The sequence below is a fragment of the Anolis carolinensis genome, chromosome 4 (assembly GCF_035594765.1).
Source record: "Anolis carolinensis isolate JA03-04 chromosome 4, rAnoCar3.1.pri, whole genome shotgun sequence".
Lineage (NCBI taxonomy): Eukaryota > Metazoa > Chordata > Lepidosauria > Squamata > Dactyloidae > Anolis > Anolis carolinensis.
The window spans coordinates 15963158-15985646 of NC_085844.1; the positions used below are offsets into that span (position 1 = coordinate 15963158).

Sequence of the window (22489 nt, forward strand, 5' to 3'; positions counted from 1 at the left end):
AGATCAATAAGTACCGCTCCGGCGGGAAGGTAACGGCGTTCCATGCAGTCATACCGGCCACATGACCTTGGAGGTGTCTACGGACAACGCCGGCTCTTTGGCTTAGAAATTGAGATGAGCACCAACCCCCAGAGTCAGACATGACTGGACTTAACGTCAGGGGAAACCTTTACCTTTACCTACACATACAATATATACTTTTATTATCTACATAGACTGGCAAGCAGCCAACAGCCCTTTAGTCTGGAGCCCAGCCAACCTAGGGAAAGTTGCCTCCTTCCTTCCCGGTCCGGCAGCGAGGAAGGAAACTCGCTTCCGCGTGGCGAGGCGAGGAAAGGAAAACTCGGAAGCAGGGGCGGGCGAAGGTTTGCACGCCTCTTTTCCCGCCCCTGAAGCCTGGGATCCCTCCAACCGGGGCCCACGGAGCAGAGCAGAACAAGAGGAGGAGGAGGAGGAGGAAGAAAAAGAAGCAGCGCGTGGCACAGCCGGAGCGAGCGCGCCTTGAAAACACGCGCGTCCCGGAGAGAAAGGAGGGGGGGGGAGAGAGAGAGAGAGAGAGAGAGAGAGAGAAAGCGCGTGCACGTGGCTCCCCCGGGCCAAAGGAGTGCGAGGAGGAGGAAGTGGGAAGAGTGTGCGTGTGTGCGCACCCTCCTCGCCTGCCTGAGCGCCGCCTGGCTTGCAATGCCTGGCTGAGCGAGCGAGCAGCCCTTTGGAGCGTTTGGAGCGGAGCCTGGGCTTCTCCCTCGGCTGAGGAGCGAGGAGAGCCGGCGGAAGGGGCCGGGGAAGGGGCGCGGGCACCTGCGGGCCCATCTGGAGCGCCTCCGCAGGTGGGAGAGCCGCCACGCGAGGCGCCGCTTGGGAAGTTTCCAGCGCCCACGACGCCTCCGTTGCCCGGGACGCTGCGAGCGCAAAAGGAGGAGGAGGAGGAAGAGGAGGAAGGAAGGAAGGGATGTCGGGGCGGATCAGGTGACAGCGGCGGCGGGGCAGGAGCAGCACCTGGGCTCAGGCTGGTGGTTTGTTCCGAGGAGAAGGCGAGGTGAGTCCGGCTCCGAGGCAAGGAGGGAAGGAGGGAGGGCGCCGCGTGGCTGGGAGAGAACTTGGGCTGTTTTCTCAATCCCCAAGGACCTTTGAAGAGACGGGAGGGGAATCCCCCTTCTTCCCAAGCAGCTGTCAATACGAAGTTTCCCCAAAGAGAAACTCCGCCAAGCAATCCCTCGGAGGTGCCGGCGCCCTTCACAGGTTCATGAGAAGGCTCCTTTGGTAGAGAAACACGAGTGTTCTCATAGGGATTTCATCGCGTACCATCTCTATGCCATTGTCTTCCACGCCTCGTCCTCACTGGGTTGCTTCGTGGCAAACCTGGTTTCAAACTTTCCCTTGCCGTTTCTTGGGCGCTTCTGTGAAGGCTGGCTTTATTATTTTGGGGGACAGTTAAAAAAATAACCCAGAACTATAATGCCAAGGGTCTGTAATGGACCTTTTGTGCATCCCCTGGGGTTTGGCTCCAGGACACCCAAACCCACAGGTGCTGAAGTCCCGGTATGCCGTGGCTAAAATGGGAACATCAAGGTCTGCTTTTGGACTTATTTGTTTGAATGTCTTCAAGCCATGGATGGTGAAACCCATGGATATGGAAGGCCAACATTTTGAGAAGATACTCTGTATTTAAAGATGGGTGATGGCAGTGTGTTGGACCTGATGGAAGAATATCAAATAGAATCTCTGGGTTGCTGTGAGTTTTCTAGGCTGTATGGCCATGTTCCAGAAGCATTCTCTCCTGACGTTTCACCCACATCTATGGCAGGCATCCTCAGAGGTTGTGAGTTCTGCTGGAAAGTAGGCAAGTGGGGTTTATATATCTGTGGAAGGTCCAGGGTGGGAGAAAGAACTCTTGTCTGTCTGAGGCAAGTGTGAATGTTGCCATTGGCCACCTTAGTTATCATTGAATAGCCTTTCAGCTTCAAAGTCTGGCTGTCCCCAGGTCTGCATTACCCTGGGCAGTAAGCAGCCAGACCTTGATGCTGAAAGGTTATTCAATGCTAATCAAGGTGGCCAATTGCAACATTCACACCTGTCTCAAACAGACAAGAGTTCTTTCTCCCACCCTCAATATTCCACAGATACATAAATCCCACTTGCCTAGTTTCCAACAGACCTCACAACCTCTGAGGATGCCTGCCATAGATGTGGGCGAAACCTCAGGAGAGAATGCTTCTGGAACATGGCCATACAGCCCAGAAAACTCACAGCAACCCAGTGATTCCAGCCATAAAAGCCTTTGACAACACAGAATCTCTGGTTTTGCTTTTTAAGGTTCAAAACCCTTCCTTCCTTGTGCTTTTAATGCAACAGATGAGCCTCTCTGGAAATTCAAGAGCTGTGTCTTTAAAATATTATTTCTCCCTTCCTTCTGCACTTTCAATGTAGGTGTCAGTGTAGGCAAAGCTACCAAAGCCATGGAGTTAAGATCTAACAGGTTTGTTATCTCTCCCTTGTCTGGGATTTCCAGAGCCCTTTACAAACAGAAGCTCCAGCCATTCCCCGCTCCGCTCCCTTCCTCTGTCTTTGCCCCTTCCTCAGTTTTATTAGTCAGAATGGAGAGTATAACAAGGCTTTCCGAGGCGCTGCTTCAAACACTTTTACTGTGATTCTCAGCGTCTTCAGTTACAATGAAATCATGCTGAATTTATTTGCACTTTATCTCTGCATGGGTTTTTATAATCTGCACTTTACCCTGAACAAGTGTTTCTAGGATCCAGAAGCCTCCGGCAAGCCACTCCTTCTCCAACTTCTTCCTCTTGTTTGAGCAACAATTATAGGAGAAGAGTCACAAGGGACGGCCCTGGAGGATTGTTGGAAGGGTCCAGGCGGTGAGACAATGATGTGTCTGAGGAGCAGAATGTTAATTCCAGTGTTTGTTGTTGTGACAATTCCTAGTAGTCTCTTGACACCCTGCCTAGGGGAAAGGGGCCGGAACAAACACATGATATCATCCAATAGGACTCTTGTAGGGCTTCTCTTGGTGTCTCGTCTCAGCATGTGGAAAATTCCCTGTGATCAGAATAATAAAGGAAGGATGTTTGCTTCCTTTACTTTCTTGCATGTTGGCCAAAGAAACACCATACATGATTCTAGAGATCGTGTTGTTGAAGGCTTTCATGGCTAGAATCACTGGGTTACTGTGAGTTTTCCAGACTGTATGGCCATGTTCCCGAAGCATTCTCTCCTGATGTTTCACCCACATCTATGGCAGGCATCCTCAGAGGTTGTGAGGTCTGTTGGAAACTAGGCAAGTGGGATTTATATATACAGTAGACAGAGCCGGCCCTAGGTATTTTTCAAGTGTAGGCGAACAGAATTTTGGCGCCCCCCCCCCCAAACCAATCACTGAAAAATAAAAGCGTTGGATAAGCGAAAATGTTGGATAATAAGGAAGTATAAAGGAAAAGCCTATAAAACATCAAATTACATTATGATTTTAAAAATTAAGCACCAAAACATCATGTTTTACAACAAATCAATAGAAAAAGCAGTTCAATACATGGCAATGTTATGTAGGAATTACTATATTTGCAAATTTAGCACTAAACATTGAACAGGAATATAGGGCAGTGTGGACTTAGATAACCCAGATAGCCCTCAGTATTAAAAAAAACTCTAAAATCAGGACAATAAATAAAGAACAACACTCTGAAAACAGAAGAAATCCAGACAGCAAACAATCAGGGACAGCTAACTCCTCCCAAAAAAAGATTCTCCCAGGCAAGAAGAAGCCAGGCCTTGAAGCCACAGGGCCATTAAATGCTAATCAAGGTGATTAATTACAACATTCACACCTGCTTCGAAGAAAAGTTCTTTCTTCCACCCTGGACCTTCTACAGATATATAAACCCCACATACCTAGCTTCCAAGTTCCTACAGACCTCACAATCTCTGAAGGCCCCAAAGGTGGGCTTGCGTGGTGCGAAGGTGGGTCTGCGCTGGCCGGAAGGCCCAGCGCGGCCGCTGGAAGGCCTGAAAGAGAAGGAGGTGGAGAGTGGTGCCCTCCTCCCAGGACGATGGTGCCCCCGGGACGATGGCGCCACAGGCAAATGCCTATTTCGCCTTAGGGTTGGACCGCCTCTGACAGTAGAGTCTCACTTATCCAAGCCTCGCTTATCCAAGCTTCTGGATTATCCAAACCATTTTTGTAGTCAATTATTCAATATATCGTGATATTTTGGTGCTAAATTCGTAAATACAGTAATTACAACAACAACATTACTGCGTATTGAACTACTTTTTCTGTCCAATTTGTTGTATAACATGATGTTTGGTGCTTAATTTGTAAAATCATAACCTAATTTGATGTTTAATAGGCGTTTCCTTAATCCCTCCTTATTATCCAAGATATTTGCTTATCCAAGCTTTTGCCGGCCCGTTTAGCTTGGATAAGTGAGACTCTACTGTATGTAGAAAGTCCAGGTTAGGGGAAAGAGCTTTTGTCTGTTTGAGGCAAGTGTAAATGTTGCAGTTGATCACCTTGATTAGCATGTAATGGCCTTGTAGATTCAAAGCCTGGCTGCTTCCTGCCTGAGGGAATCTTTTGTTGGGACGTGTTAGCTGGCCCTGATTGTTTCATGTTTGGAATTCCCCTGTTTTCAGGGTGTTCTTTATTTATTGCCCTGATTTATTTATTTTTTTAATTTATATTCCGGCCTTCTCCCCAGAGGGACTCAGAGCGGATTACAGTATCATAGAGCAGACAAAGGCAAACATTCATTGCCTTAGTCACAAATATACAATAAGACATACAACACAGGCAATGGTTTCCCTCAGCCAGGAAGCAGCCAAGCTTTGAATCTGCAAGGCCACTAAATGCTAATCAAGGTGATTAGAATGTTGCCAAGGTGGCAACATTCACTCTTGCCTCAAATAAACAAGAGTCCTTTCTCCCACCCTGGACTTTCCATGGATATCTAAACCCCACTTGCCTAGTTTCCAACAGACCTCGGAACCTCTGAGGATGCCTGCCATAGATGTGGGCGAAACCTCAGGAGAGAATGCTTCTGGAACATGGTCATACAGTTTGGAAAACTCACAGTAACCCAGTTTCTGGGAAAAGGAAGCTGTGACAGGACCTTACCAGCACCAAGTTATGTTGCAAATTGCCTGTAATACAATAAACAATGATAGATGGAATAGCTCCAATTTTGGTCAGTCTTCTCACCTGGAATGATGGAACGATCATGACTAGCGTGTTTTATAGCCTATTTGCTACAGAATTACACAAAAGGAAGATGTTTTATGTTCAAGGGAACTTGGCCCTGTGCAAATTTCTATTTGTTTCCTATCATGTTTTCTTGGTTTTGACTGTGTTGTCTCTCTTTGCCAGCAAACTTGGGAGTCTATGGTTTACCATCTTCCATACATCATTGGATCTCTAAGCACTTGAAGAGCATAGTGCAGGTGTTCAGCACAAAGCCAGAAGCTATAAATAACTGGCTCTGCTTAGAGCAGGGCTGAGAGCTCAATGTGGGCTCCAGGGCAGTTTTGTGGCTCTACTTTCCAGGTGGGCCTTTTCTGGCCAGGAAAATATTGTCAGCTTTTCTCCTGGCAGCCTTCCTAAGTGGAAATTCACCACTGAGATAGATTGTAGCCTGCTTCCTACAACCTGCTTAACATTCAGAAAACCTGTTTCTCAAAACCAGAAATAGATTTCTGGCCATTCCTGGAATTACCTTTGGTTTTGCATCTTAGCGGACTGTGTCATTTTGGATGATCTGGAGAATTAAAATGGCCTCAAGAGTTCTTCATTTGCCCACTCTGGCTTAAAACCATCACATTCTCTTTTGAGAACCACTTTCAAAGTAAATAGACATTTCAAATAATGTATAAAACAGGGTCTCCATAAGTTGACAGGCAACTTGAAGACACACATACACAGAGAACCTTTGTTACACAGCCCAGTTACTACTTCCTGAAATTTACACCTGCTGCCTTTTCTTTAGGCACATAGGGTTTTTCTGTTACAGTAGAGTCTCACTTATCCAAGATTGACTTATCCAAGCTTCTGGATTATCCAAGCCATTTTTGCAGTCAATGTTTTCAATATATCATGATATTTTGGTGCTAAATTCGTAAATACAGTACAGTAGAGTCTCACTTATCCAACATAAACGGGCCGGCAGAATGTTGGATAAGTGAATATGTTGGATAATAAGGAGGCATTAAAGAAAAGCCTATTACACATCAAATTAGGTTATGATGTTAAAAATTAAGCACCAAAACATCATGTTAGACAACAAATTTGGCAGAAAAAGTAGTTCTATATGCAGTAATGCTATGTAGTAATTACTGTATTTTTGAATTTAGCACCAAAATATCACGATATATTGAAAACATTGACTCCAAAAATGCGTTGGATAATCCAGAATGTTGGATAAGTGAGACTCTACTGTAATTACAACATAACATTACTGCGTATTGAACTACTTTTTCTGTCAAATTTGTTGTATAACATGTTTTGGTGCTTTGTAAAATCATAATCTAATTTGATATTTAATAGGCTTTTCCTTAATCCCTCCTTATTATCCAAGATATTTGCTTATCCAAGGTTCTGCCGGCCCGTTTAGCTTAGATAAGTGAGACTCTGCTGTACATTGTGAAACATGTTATGTGTGGTATTGCTGTCTGGTCAGAATCCAATTTTCCTTTTTTTAAAAAAGAAGAGAGACAACCTTACTCTTACTACATATTACTCTTTATTCCAGTCTTTTCCTTTTGCTGTCTTTCTCTAAGTTCAGTTTGTTTGTTTTATGTTTTGGGTGGTAGCTGACACATCCCTCAACTCATTCTATCAAACAGTGTGTTCACTGATACATAGAGGTGGTTAGTTTTAGGTCAGTGAAGCAATATTCTTTCCTGACAGGAGGTTTCTATGCTGTTTTTGCTCAATTTCAGCACCTGGCAGGTGGCAAAGTAGTACCTTCCAAACTCTGACTTGTCACCTAGTTCTTCCTGCTTCAGCTTCCTCTTGCATTGCTGAACTGCCTCGTTTCCAACGGGTGGCAAAGGCCTCCAGCATCTTACCCTTTTTCTTTTTCCCAGCATCTTCCCCATGTGGTCTTTTCTGTGTAGCAATTTCTTCTTTCATCCTGTTGAGTGTTTTGCTCAGCTGCCTGTTGAACATTCCTCTCTCCTTACCGTCTGATTTGGATCATATCACCCCCTGCGTCTGTCTGCAGCAACTCCTTTATTCCTCCTCACTTTATTCCTTGGCATGGAATCCCCATTTACACATAGTTAATTAAATTGGGGAAATAACTAGAATTGACCTTATTGCTTTTAAAGCAGCTAGTATTGGCTTGCTGGTGGGAATTGATTGTGATAGGGATTGCATCAAGTGAAAGAGCAGAACGTGTTCCTCTTCCAGAGATTTCTTGAGGAAAATCCTCTCCCACTATTCTTTCCTTCCTGCCCTCATCCCAAAAAGGAAATACAGTAGAGTCTCACTTATCCAAGACTCGCTTATCCAAGGTTCTGGATTATCCAAGGCATTTTTGTAGTCAATATTGGTGTTAAATTCGTAAATACAGTAACATTACTCCATATTAAACTACCTTTTCTATCAAATTTGTTGTCTAACATGATGTTTTGGTGCTTAATTTGTAAAATCATAACTTAATTTAACGTTTAATAGGCTTTTCCTTAATCCCTCCTTATTATCCAAGATATTCGCTTATCCATGGTTCTGGTGGCCCGTTTAGCTTGGATAAGTGAGACTCTACTGTATTAGTTTTAGAAGAAGGATCATGTCAATGCAACTTCAGAGTATCCTTTATTTTCTTGGTTGAGTGGCTTTTTATGTGACCTCCACAGGAGAAGGGTCTATAGATTTGTGGGTGGGTGGGGAGAGAATCATACTGGAGGAAATACTGGGTTTAGAATAAGAGTTTTTGGCTTGCTTTCCTTTTTTTTCTTTTTTTTTTTTTGGGCAAAATCTCAAAAATGTGAAAGGGTTAAGTACCCTTCTCCCATCCTGATTTTCAAGCTGCAGTTTTATATAATCTCTACTTTGGCTTGAAACTGCCTTGTTATTTCCCTTCAAGTCATTTCCAACTCGAAAGTGAATCTATCACAGAGAGGAGGGACAGAACTTTTTGACTACCTTAATAACAGATCAGGGCGCAAAACGTGGCCTATCAGAGGTTGTTGAACTACATGCTTGGAGTTGGAGTCCAAGAATATCTGGTCAAATTATTTCTATTCTAATTTAGGTTATTGGATGGGCAAGAATGAAAAACTCGATGGCTGTCAGACTGTGAATTGTTGACCTGGCTCTTTAGAAATTTCCAAATGAATAGAATCAAGTTTGTTGTTGTTGTTGTTCTTGTTGTTGTGTGCCTTCAAGTTGTTTCAGACTTCAGGCAACTCCATCAAGGGCTTTTCTTGGCAAGATTTGTTCAGAGAGGGGTTGCCTTGCTTACTTACTTATTTAGGGGTAAAGGTAAAGGTTTCTCCTGACGTTAAGTCCAGTCATGTCTGACTCTGGGGTGTGGTGCTCATCTCAATTTCTAAGCCGAAGAGCCGGCGTTGCCCGTAGACACCTCCAAGGTCATGTGACTGGCATGACTGCATGGAGCGCCGTTACCTTCCCACCAGAGCGGTACCTATTGATCTACTCACGTTGGTATGTTTTCAAACTGCTAGGTTGGCAGGAGCTGGAGCTAACAGCGGGCGCTCATGCCGCTCCCGGGGCTTGAACCTGGGACCTTTTGCTCTGCAGTTCAGTGCTTTAATGTACTTTGCCACCGGGGCTCCTACTTACTTATTGTATTTATATACCACTTTTCTCACTCCGGGGGGGGGGGGGGGGGACTCAAAGTGGTTTACAACATAATGGCAAAATTCAATGCCAAACATACATGTAAAAACCAACTGATAATATCTAAACATATAACTAATTGTTAAAATCATGAAGACCATTGAAACATAAGACGTAAGCAATATTTAGACATTACGAAATAGTTAAAACACCTAATATAAACATTAAAATCACATGATCCAAATCACATGATTTGCTTTCTTCTGAGGCTGAGAGAATGTGATTTGCCCAAAATCACTCAGTGGGGTTCCATAACCAAAGTGGAGCGATTTGAATTCTGATCTCTAAACTTGTATTCCAGTGCTCAAGGCTCTACATAACTCAGACATATTTCTTCTGCTGTCACTTGTTTCTCCAGTTTTTCTCTCTAGCCTTTCCTCCCTCCACCTGAAACTCAGACTTGCTTGGGCAGTGTTGGGAATGTTTGCTCTTTTATCCTTTTCTGCAGATACATTTCCAGATCAAGGGTATGGGGAGGGAACTGGGCAAGGGGGGCTGCATCTAGCCTGCCTCCCACACACCACAGATGTAGTGCATGCTTTGCATTTGCAACATCCCTGTTTCAACCTTTGATGTTTCTAGTTGTAACATCCCTCAAAGGGGAGCTGGAAAAAGCCCCCACATAACTGCTTCAGCTCAGGTTGCAATATATTGGCTTAGGTCCAAATAGTCCCTGTTCTTTTAAGGCAGCCTTCTAGAGCTTTGTATTGTATTAGCAAGTAGTTGTCAGCTAAGACTGTAGTCAAATTTATAGGAGAAAGGGGTTTTTTGAGGCAACCCCTTATTCACATGTTTTCTGGTGGAGCAGTTAAGATATAGAGATGCACAATTAGGAACCAAGAATGCCTTGGCTCAGCAGTTAACCTTTGCCAGGAAATTCATTCTGTGGCTTTTATCCACCATCTCTTGTCAGCTCCACTCTGCAAAATGGGGATGATGGGGATGATGCATCTTGGGAGAATGTTTTTAAAAATTCAAATAGAGGTTACATGAGAGATACTTTGAATTGTGTGAAGAAGATAACGGCTAAGTAAAGTTGACGAATGGGTGGATTATAGATGACTGTGTGCAATGATATGCATGCTTACTTAGACTTAACTTCTTTTGAATTCAATGTGAATTACTCCCATGAAAGTATTATGGGCTCTCAGCCTGTCTTTCTCTGCTGAACTGTGTGTGAACTCTAACAGCAGAGATAACAACCCAGACTGTGATAACTTGGAGTCCTAGGCAGTTGATTTCCTCATCCTGGTAAAGGCAACATAACTGTATTTTATGTGTGCATGTTTTAGTTGAAAGCACCAGCATGAAGGAAGAGGCTGCTTAACCCTTTCTATGCCAGACCTTTCCTCATTTATAGTGTCTATTCCCTCAAAGCATTTGGGATCAACTGAATGGTGGTGAGGAGCAGATGGTGGATTTCATACCTAAAGATTATGTTCCTAGAACTGCAGCCTCCAACGATGGAAATAGATCCAAGTAAGAATGTCAGTGAGGTGCCATGGTTTGAGTCTTAGACTAGAACACTAGGAGACAAGGGTTCGAATCCCTGTTCACCCATAGAAACCCACTGGGTAACCTTGGGCAAGTCATACTCTCGCATCCACAGAGGAAAGCAATGCAAATCCCTTTGAAAAAACCTTGCCAAGCAAGCCCCCGATAGGGTTGCATGAGTCAACAGTGACTTCAAGGCATATAGCAGATATGTATGAGAGGCTTGAGTGTGGTTAACAATTAATTTACTAAAATAAATGGCTCTCTAATCTTGCTTAACTACTCTACCATATAAAATCCAGGTCATCTGCTTTGAACTGGATTATATGAATGTAAACTCATATAATCAAGTTCAAAGCAGATAATGTGGATTATCTGCTTTGGCAATCTGGGTTATATGGCAGTACAGAGAGGGCCTATGACAGTGCATCCTTGAAAAAGAGGATAAACTGCAAAGAAGAGAGAGCCAAGATAAAGTTTTGAGAAGTTCTCTGAAAGGATTTCACACTGTTTATTCACAGCTGTATTAAAGTTTTGCATTACTTTATTTCAGCAGGCATGGGGAATCAAGTGGAGAAGCTGACCCACTTAAACTACAAGGAGGTTCCCACAACTGACCCGACAGGCATGGACAAAGATGAGGGACCCAGGATTGGCGTCTCCTACATATTCTCCAATGATGACGACGACGTGGAGCCCCAACAGAATGCAGTGGTTTCGGACATCAGTGGAGAACATCCCTCATCACAGCCATATGACCCTCAGTTGCATGAAGTAGAATGTTCCATCTATTACCGCGATGAGTGCATTTATCAGAAAAGCTTTTCGGTTGAGGATGAGGCAGATGGAGGCCGAGGCAGCCATCTAACCACGTACACCCCAGAAAATCTGTTGAACAAGTGCAAGCCTGGCGATTTGGTGGAGTTCGTGTGCCAGTCCCAGTATCCCCACTGGGTGGTCTATGTAGGGGATTTCCAGGTGGTCCATCTGCATAGGTTGGAAATAGTGAACAGCTTTCTAACAGATGCCAGCCAGGGCCGGAGGGGACGTATTGCAAACCAACTGTACCATTACAAACCTCTCAGTCCGGCCACTGTGGTGCGGAACGCCCTGGATCAAGTGGGCTGCAAGGACCGGGATCTCAGTTGGAGGAACTCTGAGTGTTTTGCTGCCTGGTGCCGTTATGGCAAGCGCGAGTTCAAAATTGGTGGCGAGCTGCGCATAGGCAAGCAACCCTACCGGTTGCAGATCCAATTGGCAGAGAAACGCAGCCACACCCTGGAGTTTCAGAGCCTGGAGGATCTTATTATGGAGAAGAGAAGGAACGACCAGATAGGGAAGGCTGCTGTCATCCAAGAACTGTCCAGCCACCTGCAGGCAACCGAGCCAGAACAGGACGGCGGCCATAACAATGAGCCAGGTGTTCGGACTGTGGCAGAATAGCTGCGGTGGCGGCTCTTGCACAACTTAGCCTGGGTGATGGGGATTAAAACTGAAGGCAGCGAAATTGAGCTGTTATAAGCCCTTTGGGCTGCTTTGGTGCAGCTCCACTCCAATCACATGTGAAGGGAAGGGGGAAAGCTGATTAAGTGTCAGTGCTTTAGCACTTAACCCCTTCCGTGCTCAGCAGAACCAGCAACGTTAATTGTTGAGGGTTAAAACTCAGGGAGCTCTTCATAACTCTCTGTTTATGCATATGTTCTCCCCGCCCAGACCCTCTTCACCTCCCCCAACTACTTCTGCTGCAAATTGGATGAGTCCTAGCAGCTCTCAACTACATAATTAAATTGCCTAGCTGGGAAGTTCCCCCTTCGCTGTTCTGTCCTCCCTCCTCCTTTTCTACTTTGCATTGGCATTTCTGGAATCTATTTACTTAAGTTTATTGGCTGTGACCTCTATGGGGACCTTCCAACTTGCGCCACCCCCCACTCCAAGGATTTAATGGCTAAAACACTGTTAACGTTTTGTAATTGGGTTGGCCTGTTTACACTGGCTTCAATGAGGGATCTAAAATCTTTTCACAGAAGAAAGGTTGCAAGCTATTGGTGGGAACGAACTGCCACTTCTTGTTCAGTTGTGTTCACAAGAAGTGGTTTCAACTTTCCTTTAGGTGCCACTGTAATAATTGGTCCAGTTTCATTTGATTACTGTAAAGATGGGTTGAACTATATCCACCAGCTTCACTATACTTTGCAGGCAGATTGGAAGTTATTTGAGGTGGCAGGACTAGAGAGGTGAGGAAAAGAGTTGAGCCCACCTTGGCACCATTGGTTATAGCCATGTCGATTTATTTCAAATCCAAGTACTGCTTGGGCACATCTTAGGTTGCTGCAAAAAGTGAGTTCAATCTAAACCAGCTTAATAGCTTTGTGTCTACAAAGAATGCTAGAAAATGACTACTCATTTTGAGGATCTTTTAGACTTTGTTTAGAACCAATATTTCTGGGGGACCCACCAAAGTGAAGTTGGTTTGTAGTGCAAAAATATCCTGATTCAACTAAACTGAGGTTATTGGTTAATTTGAAAGGAAAATGTTGAATAGAGGATTGAGAATGCAATTTGCGTGACTTTTGTATGAAGCAGCTGTTTAATTTAAAGTAGGGAAGTTCTGCCTTCACCTGTGACAAGTGGATTCCCCTTGAAGCCTTTCTCCTTGTCAAGCGATATTGTTGGAGAAAGAAAGAGGGAGCAATTGTTCTCCTTTTGGCAGTAGATTTGATTAGAAGCTGTTTGACTAGTCTTGTCAACAGCTCCCGGTTGTGGAATGAGAGTGATGCAAGGCTTCCTTCGTTGTGTTTATTTGAGCATGACTGCTGGTAGTACAATTGGGTAGGCCCTAGTTCTGTGAAAAAACCTTTCATTTCGTTGAGGCTTAGGTCTGAGCCATGTGTGATGGATTGCTTTTTGGTTGTTGGTTGAGTTTCTCGTTCTAGTTTTCAGTGAATAGAAATGTCAGCGTGCCTGTCTCTCTCTGTATGCGTGTGCTTCTCTTCACCTGAATAGACTGTTGACTTTCCCACTCTGAATAATAGCTGATTTTGTGTATGAGCCTAGGGTTAGGAGAAAGTAGAGGAAATTAGTATTTGGAAGCAAGGTGTTCAGAGTAATTAAGCAGAATATTAAAAATATCCTTATTCATCTTTGTTTTCACCATCTTCTGTTGCCTGCAGTGTTGTTTACTTCACTGCTTGATGCAGAAAATGAGGTGCTTCTGTATTGCAAGATGCTTTTCAACTGTGATTCTTGGTGCAAGTTGAAGCAAGTAGCTGTAGTCCCGGTACCAGGTGCTCTGAGGTATTCCTGGGGGTGTCAACAGGTCTACTTCAGAGTAAATTACTTAAGGACTGTGACTTGTCTGAAATAGAAGTGAGTTCCAGCTATTATTCTGCTTGTTATGATTCTTAAGTGGAATCTGTAGCGTATGAAGAATGGTTGGTTGTGAGATGTCTCCCCTTGTCCTTATTCATCCATTCTTTGGGTAGATGGTCACAGTTCAGTTATGATTGCCTAGATCAGTGGGTCTCAACCTGGGTTCCCCAGGTGTTTTGGCCTACAACTCCCAGAAATTCCAGCCAGTTTACCAGCTGTTAGGATTTCTGGGAGTTTAAGGCCAAAAACATCTGGGGAACCCAGGTTGAGAACCACTGGCTGGATTCATTAACATCAAATAATTTCCAGAGAAAATAACAGTAACTTCAAACTTTTCTCAAAGTTGTGACTCCTTCCAAATGGGTCCTTAATCTACAATCTGTGTGTAGAGGTGAATGAATTGTTAACTCTTGTGCAGGGCTGTTCGCCTTAAGAATAGATGTGGGGTGTCACAAGATTCCTTCCCCACAAAGAAAAAACACCTCTCCTGTGCCTAGAAAAGTGTGTTCCAGAAAGAAATGTAAAAAAGCCTATAATAATGTCCTTCTGTGTACAGCATTAGTACTGCAGATACCCTTGGGGCACTCAGGCATGTGACTTTGTTTTTCTCCTTCACCTGTTGCACCTGTAGCTTAGAAGTAACACAATCCCGGAAAAACCTTGCTGCTTTGTTTTGCTGGCTTGTAAAGTCCATGAACCTCATAATCATCTAATTGCTGAACTTTAGGGAAGATCAGGCTTTACATCAGGAACTTGGGTTTAGCCATGTTTTACTCATATTCTTTTTAGAGAGGAGATAGGCATCAGTACAAAAGTTGCTGCTGGCGTTTCTGTTTTAAGACCATCTCATGGAAGGAACCATGTGCTAGAAGACATGGGATGGGTTGAAAGCACCAGACAAATATGCATTTTGCATAATGTGCTTCCAGATATAATAATCATGAAGGAGGCATGCACCACTGGGCCTTTCAAAATGAAATTTGAACATGTCTAGGGTTCTCTCAGCACACTGACTCAGTACTACTGCCAGTGGCATATTTTGGCATAGTTTCTTTAAAGTAATATGGATTGCAAGCTGTGTGCTGTGTGCTTCACTCTGTGCTGTGTGAAGAAGAAAACTGTAGGTGAGCCTTTCTCCTATGTATATCCCTTAGGAATAGATGGGAGCTTGTTGTGAACAGCATTTCAGTAGTTTCCTAGGATGTGCCCAAGCAGAATGGATGAATCCAGAAATCGGCGGATGGCTTCTCTTGGTGGAATAATACGTTTCAGGATGACCTAATAAAAGATATATGATTCAGAGGTGAAAATTCTGGGTGGCACAAACTTATGTTGGATCTTGTATTTAGTTGCAAAGGCAAAAACTAATTGGAGGGAGATTTAAGGGGACAGAACACAGTGGTGGGAATTTGCATATGTGTATTCAAGAGTATTCTTAAAGTCCCCTGGGGCTCTAAGGTGAATGGTTTTTTCCATGTCATGCTGTAATGAAGGAGGAAGAGAAATCACCAGGCAGAAGAATTAAGCTGCCATGGACTCCTCTTCTTCAGGTGTCTATCCTTTGTTCCTTTCTTTATGGTAAAAGTAGCTTTGCATTGTACTCTAGGATCCTCTTGGGTTGAGTACTGTCATGAAGCCAAGTAGTCAAGAGTGGTGGATAGAGAGGAAACATTGTAGACACGGCTGAAGTGAAACAAGTGGGGAAATACCACTGTATTTGGGACAGGAAAATAAGGCTGCTGGTTGCTGTATCAGTTGCCACTGCTGACTCCTCGTGTGAGCACAGAGAAAGCACCCATGTTGTTGCAATACATGTGATATCTAGTGGAATATTTGAGGCAAGGAATGCATCTGGACTGCATGCTTTTAGAGCAAGCTAATACTACTTTTCAAGGGGTTTGCAGTCTCAACAGATAGTTAGAATTCACTGCTTTTGAAATCTGTAGTGCTCTCCTTGAATAAATATCAGCATTAGAGCTCTCCAGCAGAGAATTCTTAATAATGCACCAATTTGAGCTCATTCATACCACACAATTATAGCATTGTATTCCTCTTCGGCTGCATCCTAGGGAATTCTTGAGCTTGTTGTTTAGTGGAGATCTAATGCTCTCTGGTGGAGAATTTTAAATACACTCCCTGGTACTACAAATCCCAGTTAAAGGGGTATATAGAACTATGATTCTGTAGTGTCAATGGCATCCACAGTGTAAACGCCAGGATTCTGTACTACAGCCATGTTAGTTAAAATGGTATCGGACTGCTGATACTCACATTTGCCAGCAAATTTTAAGTTCTGTGTTCAGAATAATTTCTAGATGTTATTATTAAGAAAGGAGAATTTTGACTGAAATTCCTTCTTCCATCCCAGCATTGCTATGAGAAAGGGAGGAAGCTTTACCTGCATACATTCTATTTTGAGCTGCTTTTAAGGTGAAGGAACCTTCTTCCTGAATCCAGCAGTTGTTTCTGGGCTCCAGAGTCAATATTTACTGAGTAATGATTCATATCCTGAATTTTGTATAGAACAAAGATTTATTTCGCTATGTAACAGATGGCTGTAAAATGATATTTTCATACGAGTATTTTTGAAAGGAAGTCCATCATGAGAATATTTACATGTTTTGAAAGTTGTATTATTTTTCACACAAAAAGTATAGCCTCCAAATCAATTTTTATTTTTGTCATTGGTGATCTAAAGGTATTTTCTAGGTCATAAATCTATTGTAAAAAATACTGTAGATGTCAAACATTATGAAAATATGTATCTACAAGGTACTACATTGTAAATTAACCGTGAAAAATGTTTTGCCGATGTGTTTGGAACTTCGGTAATGATTTATAGAAGAAGAAAAAAGAATTTTCCCACTTTTTGGAGAAAAAAAACCCCCATGATCTGTTTTATTGCTAAAAGCAAATATTTTATCACAACTGTTAAGGGAAGACTAAATTTCTTTAACTAATACATTTATGAAGTATAAAAGGTTTGATACAAATGTGCAGTCTGTCAACAAAAACAAAGCAAAAGCTACAAGTTAATTTCAGGTGAACTGGGATTTCTTTCAATAGACTTTGAAATGTTGCTGATCATGGAAAGGTCATGATCTTTCAATAAAAGTTTCACGCTGTTGTATATGGTCACATAATACTGGGTAGGTCGAAAGAACCTAACGCCATTCTTTTATGTAAGAAATGTGAGCATAAGAAACAAAATATTATTTTCATGGTATTATACATGGTTCTCCAAAAAACTTTCATCAGGGCTAGGGCCATAGTACCAAAACATTATAGAACAGGCATAGGCAAACTTCGCCCCTCCAGGTGTTTTGGACTTCAACTCCCACAATTTCTACTGGCTGCTAGGAATTGTGGGTGTTGAAGTCCAAAACACCTGGAGGGCTGAAGATTGTCCATGTCTGTTATAGACTATGGCATAATGCAGTTGTGTGTACATTGAAAACAGTGATTCTTAACCTGTGTTTTGGCCTTCAACTCTCAGAGATCTGATAAACTGGCTGGGATTTCTGGGAGTTGTAGGCCAAAACACCTGGGGACCCACAGGTTGAGACCCACAGATTAATAATATCAGTTTGCCTCCCCCTTGTATATTGCAATAGTACAGGACCTATAATAGCTTCATTTGTGTAGTTACTACTTATATTAAAAGAAGTCTTGCTTAGCTTGGGTGAAATCCAAATAAATATACATGGCAGAGGGGTTCAAATGTTTTTATTTCTTCTTCCAGTCCACCCATGCTTAGGATGTCATAGTTCGGATACAGGGAAGATTTGACCCACAAAATAGTTTGGACTATACATCTCACCTGGCTGTGGCTAATGATTTAGTAAGCACACAACTCGGATCTCCCATTTCCTGCCTTACTTTAGGTTTCACATGTCCTTTAATCCAAGCTGTTCTGGTCATACCGATAAGGTTTTTCTGGAGTAAGGTTCTAAATGCTTGAGTCTTTGAGCTCATCCCTTCCTTGTCCAATCTCTTGTCTCTGATTAGCCCTAATGGCATCACTCTTAAGTAGTTGGGGATTTTCCGTTTTGATGTAGTCTAAGCAAAACCAGTTTTTAAAGGTCACAGCTTTAAAAAATGAATGAGAGTCCCTAGCTTAAAAATGCTTTCTGCTAGAGCGGGTGAGTAGGCCAAATGAAAAATGAGATTGGTTGTGCACCCACTTCTGAAACAAGTCATGCTTTGTATTTGACTCAGGTTTTTGGTGACAATATGAGGAAACAGGAAAGCAGAAATACCACCACCACCACCCAGTGCAGAAATGTTAGACAAATGTCTACCTTTTCTATGCTATGTGTGCCGGGGAATGTTCAAACATGAAATTGTATATGTCTATTCTTATTAGGTATATTCCACTTTAGACAAGATCTGAGTGACATCAATATTTTGCCCAGACTTTTAAAATTAATGTAATGCAGAAGAAATTGTGTTGAAAGTTTGAAGGTCAACAAGTTGATACAATTCTTACATATTTTTGTGTAGCTTGTTCAGTGCCTTTCCCAGCTATTATGAAAGATAGGAAAGCAATTGGTGGTGCTCTTTACCCACCGCTGGCATGGAGATTGTACGCAGTGAGGAATGCAGCATGGAAGGCAAAGAGACCTTACTCCAAAGAAAAACGCTGTGTTCAAAACTCCACGCACTATGAACATACGGCCTGTAGGAAGTGTGACTAACATATAAGTCAGCGATGGCTCAGAGTTCGCAGCTTGAGGCCCCCCATCTGCTCTGAGGGGGTTGGCTTTGTGGAGGTTCGGCTGCAATATGGCTAGCGGCTTTCTTGGAGCCCACAGCCTGGAGTCATCACTGCTTGGCCAGACTTGGGGAGAGAAAACAAAATCTCAACCTGTTTTTCAAACATGGAGTTGACATTCCCAGTTAGGAGCTTGCTTCAACAAGGATGCTGTAATGAAAACCTCAAAGTGACAAAAATTTGACTGCCTAAATGTGACAGGGAAAGTAATACAGTAGGGTCCCCACATTTGAAGTTTTCATTTCTGAAGACTTAGTATATTCTGGGTCTCACTGGACTACAAATGCCAGAATTCTGCAGGAGGCAGCCACAGCATTTAAGCTGGGATGCATACTCTTTGCTTACTGGGTGATTGTGTGTTTTCCAGGCGCGGAAAACACAACAACCCTGTGATTCCGGCCATGAAAGCCTTTGACAACTCTTTGCCTACTCTTTAAGCTCTGTGTGATAGATCACTTTTTGAGCATTTGTAATTCATCAGCATGGTCCTATGGTCAGCTTCTGGCAGAGGTTGTCCAAAGAGTTTCATTGGGAGGGCTTACAGGTTCTTAGAAAGGTGTCCTTTCATGTAAAAAAAATTAATATACAGATTTTCTATTTCACTGGGGTCCTGCACTCCTAACCACAGTGAACGTGGACAGCTGACCACTTCTTTACCTGTTTTTCCCCAAAACTTAGACAAGAACATCTGCCTACCCTAAGAGGGAACAGATGGTGATTCCGTTGAAATCAGTCAATGATATTGGTGGTGAATGCATATAACAGTGCTTTGTGTTGACAAATCATGACCTTTACAATACAGTTATGAATATGAAGTCTCCTAACTGTAAACAGATAATGGGTTTCGTTTTTAAGTGTTACAGATTTGGCTCTTTGAGAAAAACTAAAACTCTTTCCCTCCCTCCAAACACAAAAGTGTTTCCTAGAGTGATGGCGGGTTGCTTATCTATTGCATTGTTACCTGTATTATTGAACAATTAACTGTAATGATATCTAACAAGAAGAACTGTGTAGGAACAGATACTCCTGAAAGGAAAATTATGTTTTAAAGTACAGACAATGTAGAACTCAGTAAATCCAAGTAGAAAGGATTGGTGTGGATTACATAGAGAGCTGTCTCGTTTTTCTAATTTTCTCTCTCTGCAGTTCATTGCTTGGTGTCCGCTCTATCACTTTCCTAAATCTGAGCTGGAGGTCTAACAAGATTTCAGTGAATGAATATGCTTTTTAATGCACAGCTGCTGCTTTGTGAAATGCAGATCAGGAGGATTTCTTCACACTTGATATTTCTAACCATTCCATGTTTTGTTTTTCCCTTATTTAAACACAGCAAGAAACAACAATGTTCTCTAAAATGTATTATAGCAATAGTTATTTTTTAAAAAATATCTCCATGAGCTATGTATTTTATGAATCAGTGTTTCCCAAACTTTTGATCTATTGGGACTGATTTGTTTGTTGTTGTTTTTCAATTTAAAGTTGGAGGGGTGTGTCAGGTGAAAAAGGAACACATTTCCCAGTGATCTCCCAGAAAAACTTTTAGTACTGGAAAATTTAATGTTCTCTCCCAGTAACTTTTTCTCCAGTCTTTGGCCTTTCTGGGCTCAAAGACAAGAGTGTCTTTCTAGGCATTGTGAGTGCTTCTAGAATTCCCCTGCACTTACAGAGAGCAGCATGAGCTGAATTCATGAGTTTTGGTGCCACTTTCCCTTCCTTTTTTTGGAACAATGTTGTCTAAATGGTGGCGGAGAGTCTAGGTCCAGTTCTAGGTATGGACCTTTAGGAGCCAATCCATCTACATTGATCACTGTGGATACGTCCAGGTTTTTTTTGGTTTTTTTTTTGTCCATCATCCCGCTGCACAAAGTTTGGGATTCACTGTTCTAAGCTGTCTTTCCTATGTGAGTATCACAAATGGTTTGCTCAAATGTCAGTTCTTTCCATGGGGAGAAAGCAAAGAATCCTGATTGTACTACTTTCCTTCAAAATGAAGGGTATTGCTTAGTTATTACAGAGAAATAAAAGATTTATAATATCTTTTACATGCTTTCCATTTGAAGTTTTTTTTCATCTTTGTTCCTCTTATGTAAATTTGGAAGCTGCAACAATTGTTCCCAATGTTGATGTGCAAAACAATTAATGGGCTAGGTAACTATCGAGATGACAAATATTTCTCCAAAATCTGATACAATTAAAAATGGTATAAATGCTATAAAATAAGTAAGTTTCAAGTACAGGCTTATTCAGTTTAGAAACAAAGTTCTCAGGAGGTAGAAACTTTATTTCAGATAACCAAGTAGTAAACTATACTAAGGATGTTTGTCAGATCTGATGAATATTAACTGTACCATATATTTATAGGTAACACAATTCAAATAATATATGGGGTTGTCAAGGTGAGTCTTCAGAATTTCTTGCATGTGCATTATCCCCATTGGGCTATTAATCATAACACCTTCCAACCAACTCTTTGTGCTCTTCTCCCATGAGAACACCCTTGAGACTACCATACAGTGTCATAACTGCATCATAAATCTGTCAAAGCAAGATAAGCATTCTTAAGTAACGAGACCCTTCTCACAAGCCTCTATGAAAGCAAGTAATATCAGCATGTTTGAAAGCATGCCAATACCTATCATCCAATATATGTATGCAGAGCTGTATAAGCAAATACTTGAACAGGTACACAAATGAAGAATTTAAAGAGATACAACATGACATGCCTCAGGAAAGCATGGCAGAACTTAAGCTCCTGATGGTAAGATAGGATCAAGATGAGCATTGATCAGATCTGCACAACTCTGCAGTTGTAAAGGCCAATATTTTTTTAAAAAATGCTTGCAGGTTACTCCTCTACCTTGCCTGCTTTTCTGGTCTAGTGTTATTGAACCACTTCTAACCCCATTCCACATGCCCTTTAGGGGTATTAAATCACGGACTGGGAGGAAAGTATTACCTTTTCTTTATCTTTTTGCTGCACATTGTAGAGTCTACAAGTTGACAGTGAAGGAATAACAGATGAGTAAGCCCAACCCAGGTGTCAGAATATAGAATCATAGAATTGGAAGAGACCTCGTGGGCCATCCAGTTCAACCCCCCTGCCAAGAAGCAGGAAAACCACAATCAAAGCACCCCCAATAGATGGCCATCCAGCCTCTGCTTAAAAGCCTCCACAGAAGGAGCCTCCACCACCATACTACTTCTTAGATATGGATGACTTGAACATGAAAAATATCTCATTCTTCCCACAATTAACTTTCCAAACAATCTTGTGTTTGCATTGCTTCTGGCTGTTTCCACTCTGGAAATGTAACAGTGAAACTGCTTTCTTCTTTGATCAAACCATAGAACTTTAAACTGCAGCATTTGACCGAAGTGTCAGCTAGCCTATGGAATCTTGTGGGTTGTCATTTGGGGAGGAACTAGCAGAGCTCTGGCAGTGAATTTGAATTGCACCTTCCTAAACTGACAATTCAACGATTCAATTAGATGTACCACGACAGCTTAAGTGGAGTAATTACACCCGAACAACCTCTTCAGATGGGCTGACTTTCGGAAGCATGCACCAGAGCTTCTATAGTTTTATGAGAGAGCCCATTAGCTCTTATCCTATGATGTTGAACTAGTTCCAGTGGGGATCGGTCATAAAACTATAGAAGATCCGGCATATGCCACTGTGGTGGCAACATGGGAGGCAATGGGGGAAAGCCAGGTGGCCGTTGCTTCCCCCCATGGGATGGACCAACCAGTGAGTCAGGCAATGCAAGGCATGGGGTGATGGGGTCCCCACGCCTCCTGACTGACACCGCCAGATTTGTCATGATGCGTGGTGATTCCGCCACTCCATCTGATGAGGTCATAAGTCTCTAGTGTGACTAGGCCCCTGGTAAGACCACTGAATTGTCTAGGCTGGACCTTTTAAACTTTTTCCACTTGTTACTCCTCCACCCGATAAATTTTTACAAAACCCTGCATATATATGTATA

General features: G+C 42.5%; 1 protein-coding gene across 2 annotated transcripts; it reads left to right on the top strand.

Annotated features, from left to right (window-relative positions):
* Positions 1–436: 436 nt before the first annotated feature.
* Positions 437–20545, top strand: lratd2 (LRAT domain containing 2). 2 transcript variants are annotated; one of them, XM_008108212.2, is made up of 2 exons: positions 437–1036; positions 10917–20545. In XM_008108212.2, the coding sequence occupies exon 2, from the start codon at positions 10919–10921 to the stop codon at positions 11801–11803; it is 885 nt and encodes a 294-aa protein (XP_008106419.1). In that variant the 5' UTR covers positions 437–1036; positions 10917–10918; the 3' UTR covers positions 11804–20545. The 2 variants fall into 2 exon arrangements, with proteins under 2 accessions (XP_008106419.1, XP_008106418.1); XM_008108211.2 differs by having other exon boundaries at positions 519–1036; positions 10914–20545.
* Positions 20546–22489: the final 1944 nt, after the last annotated feature.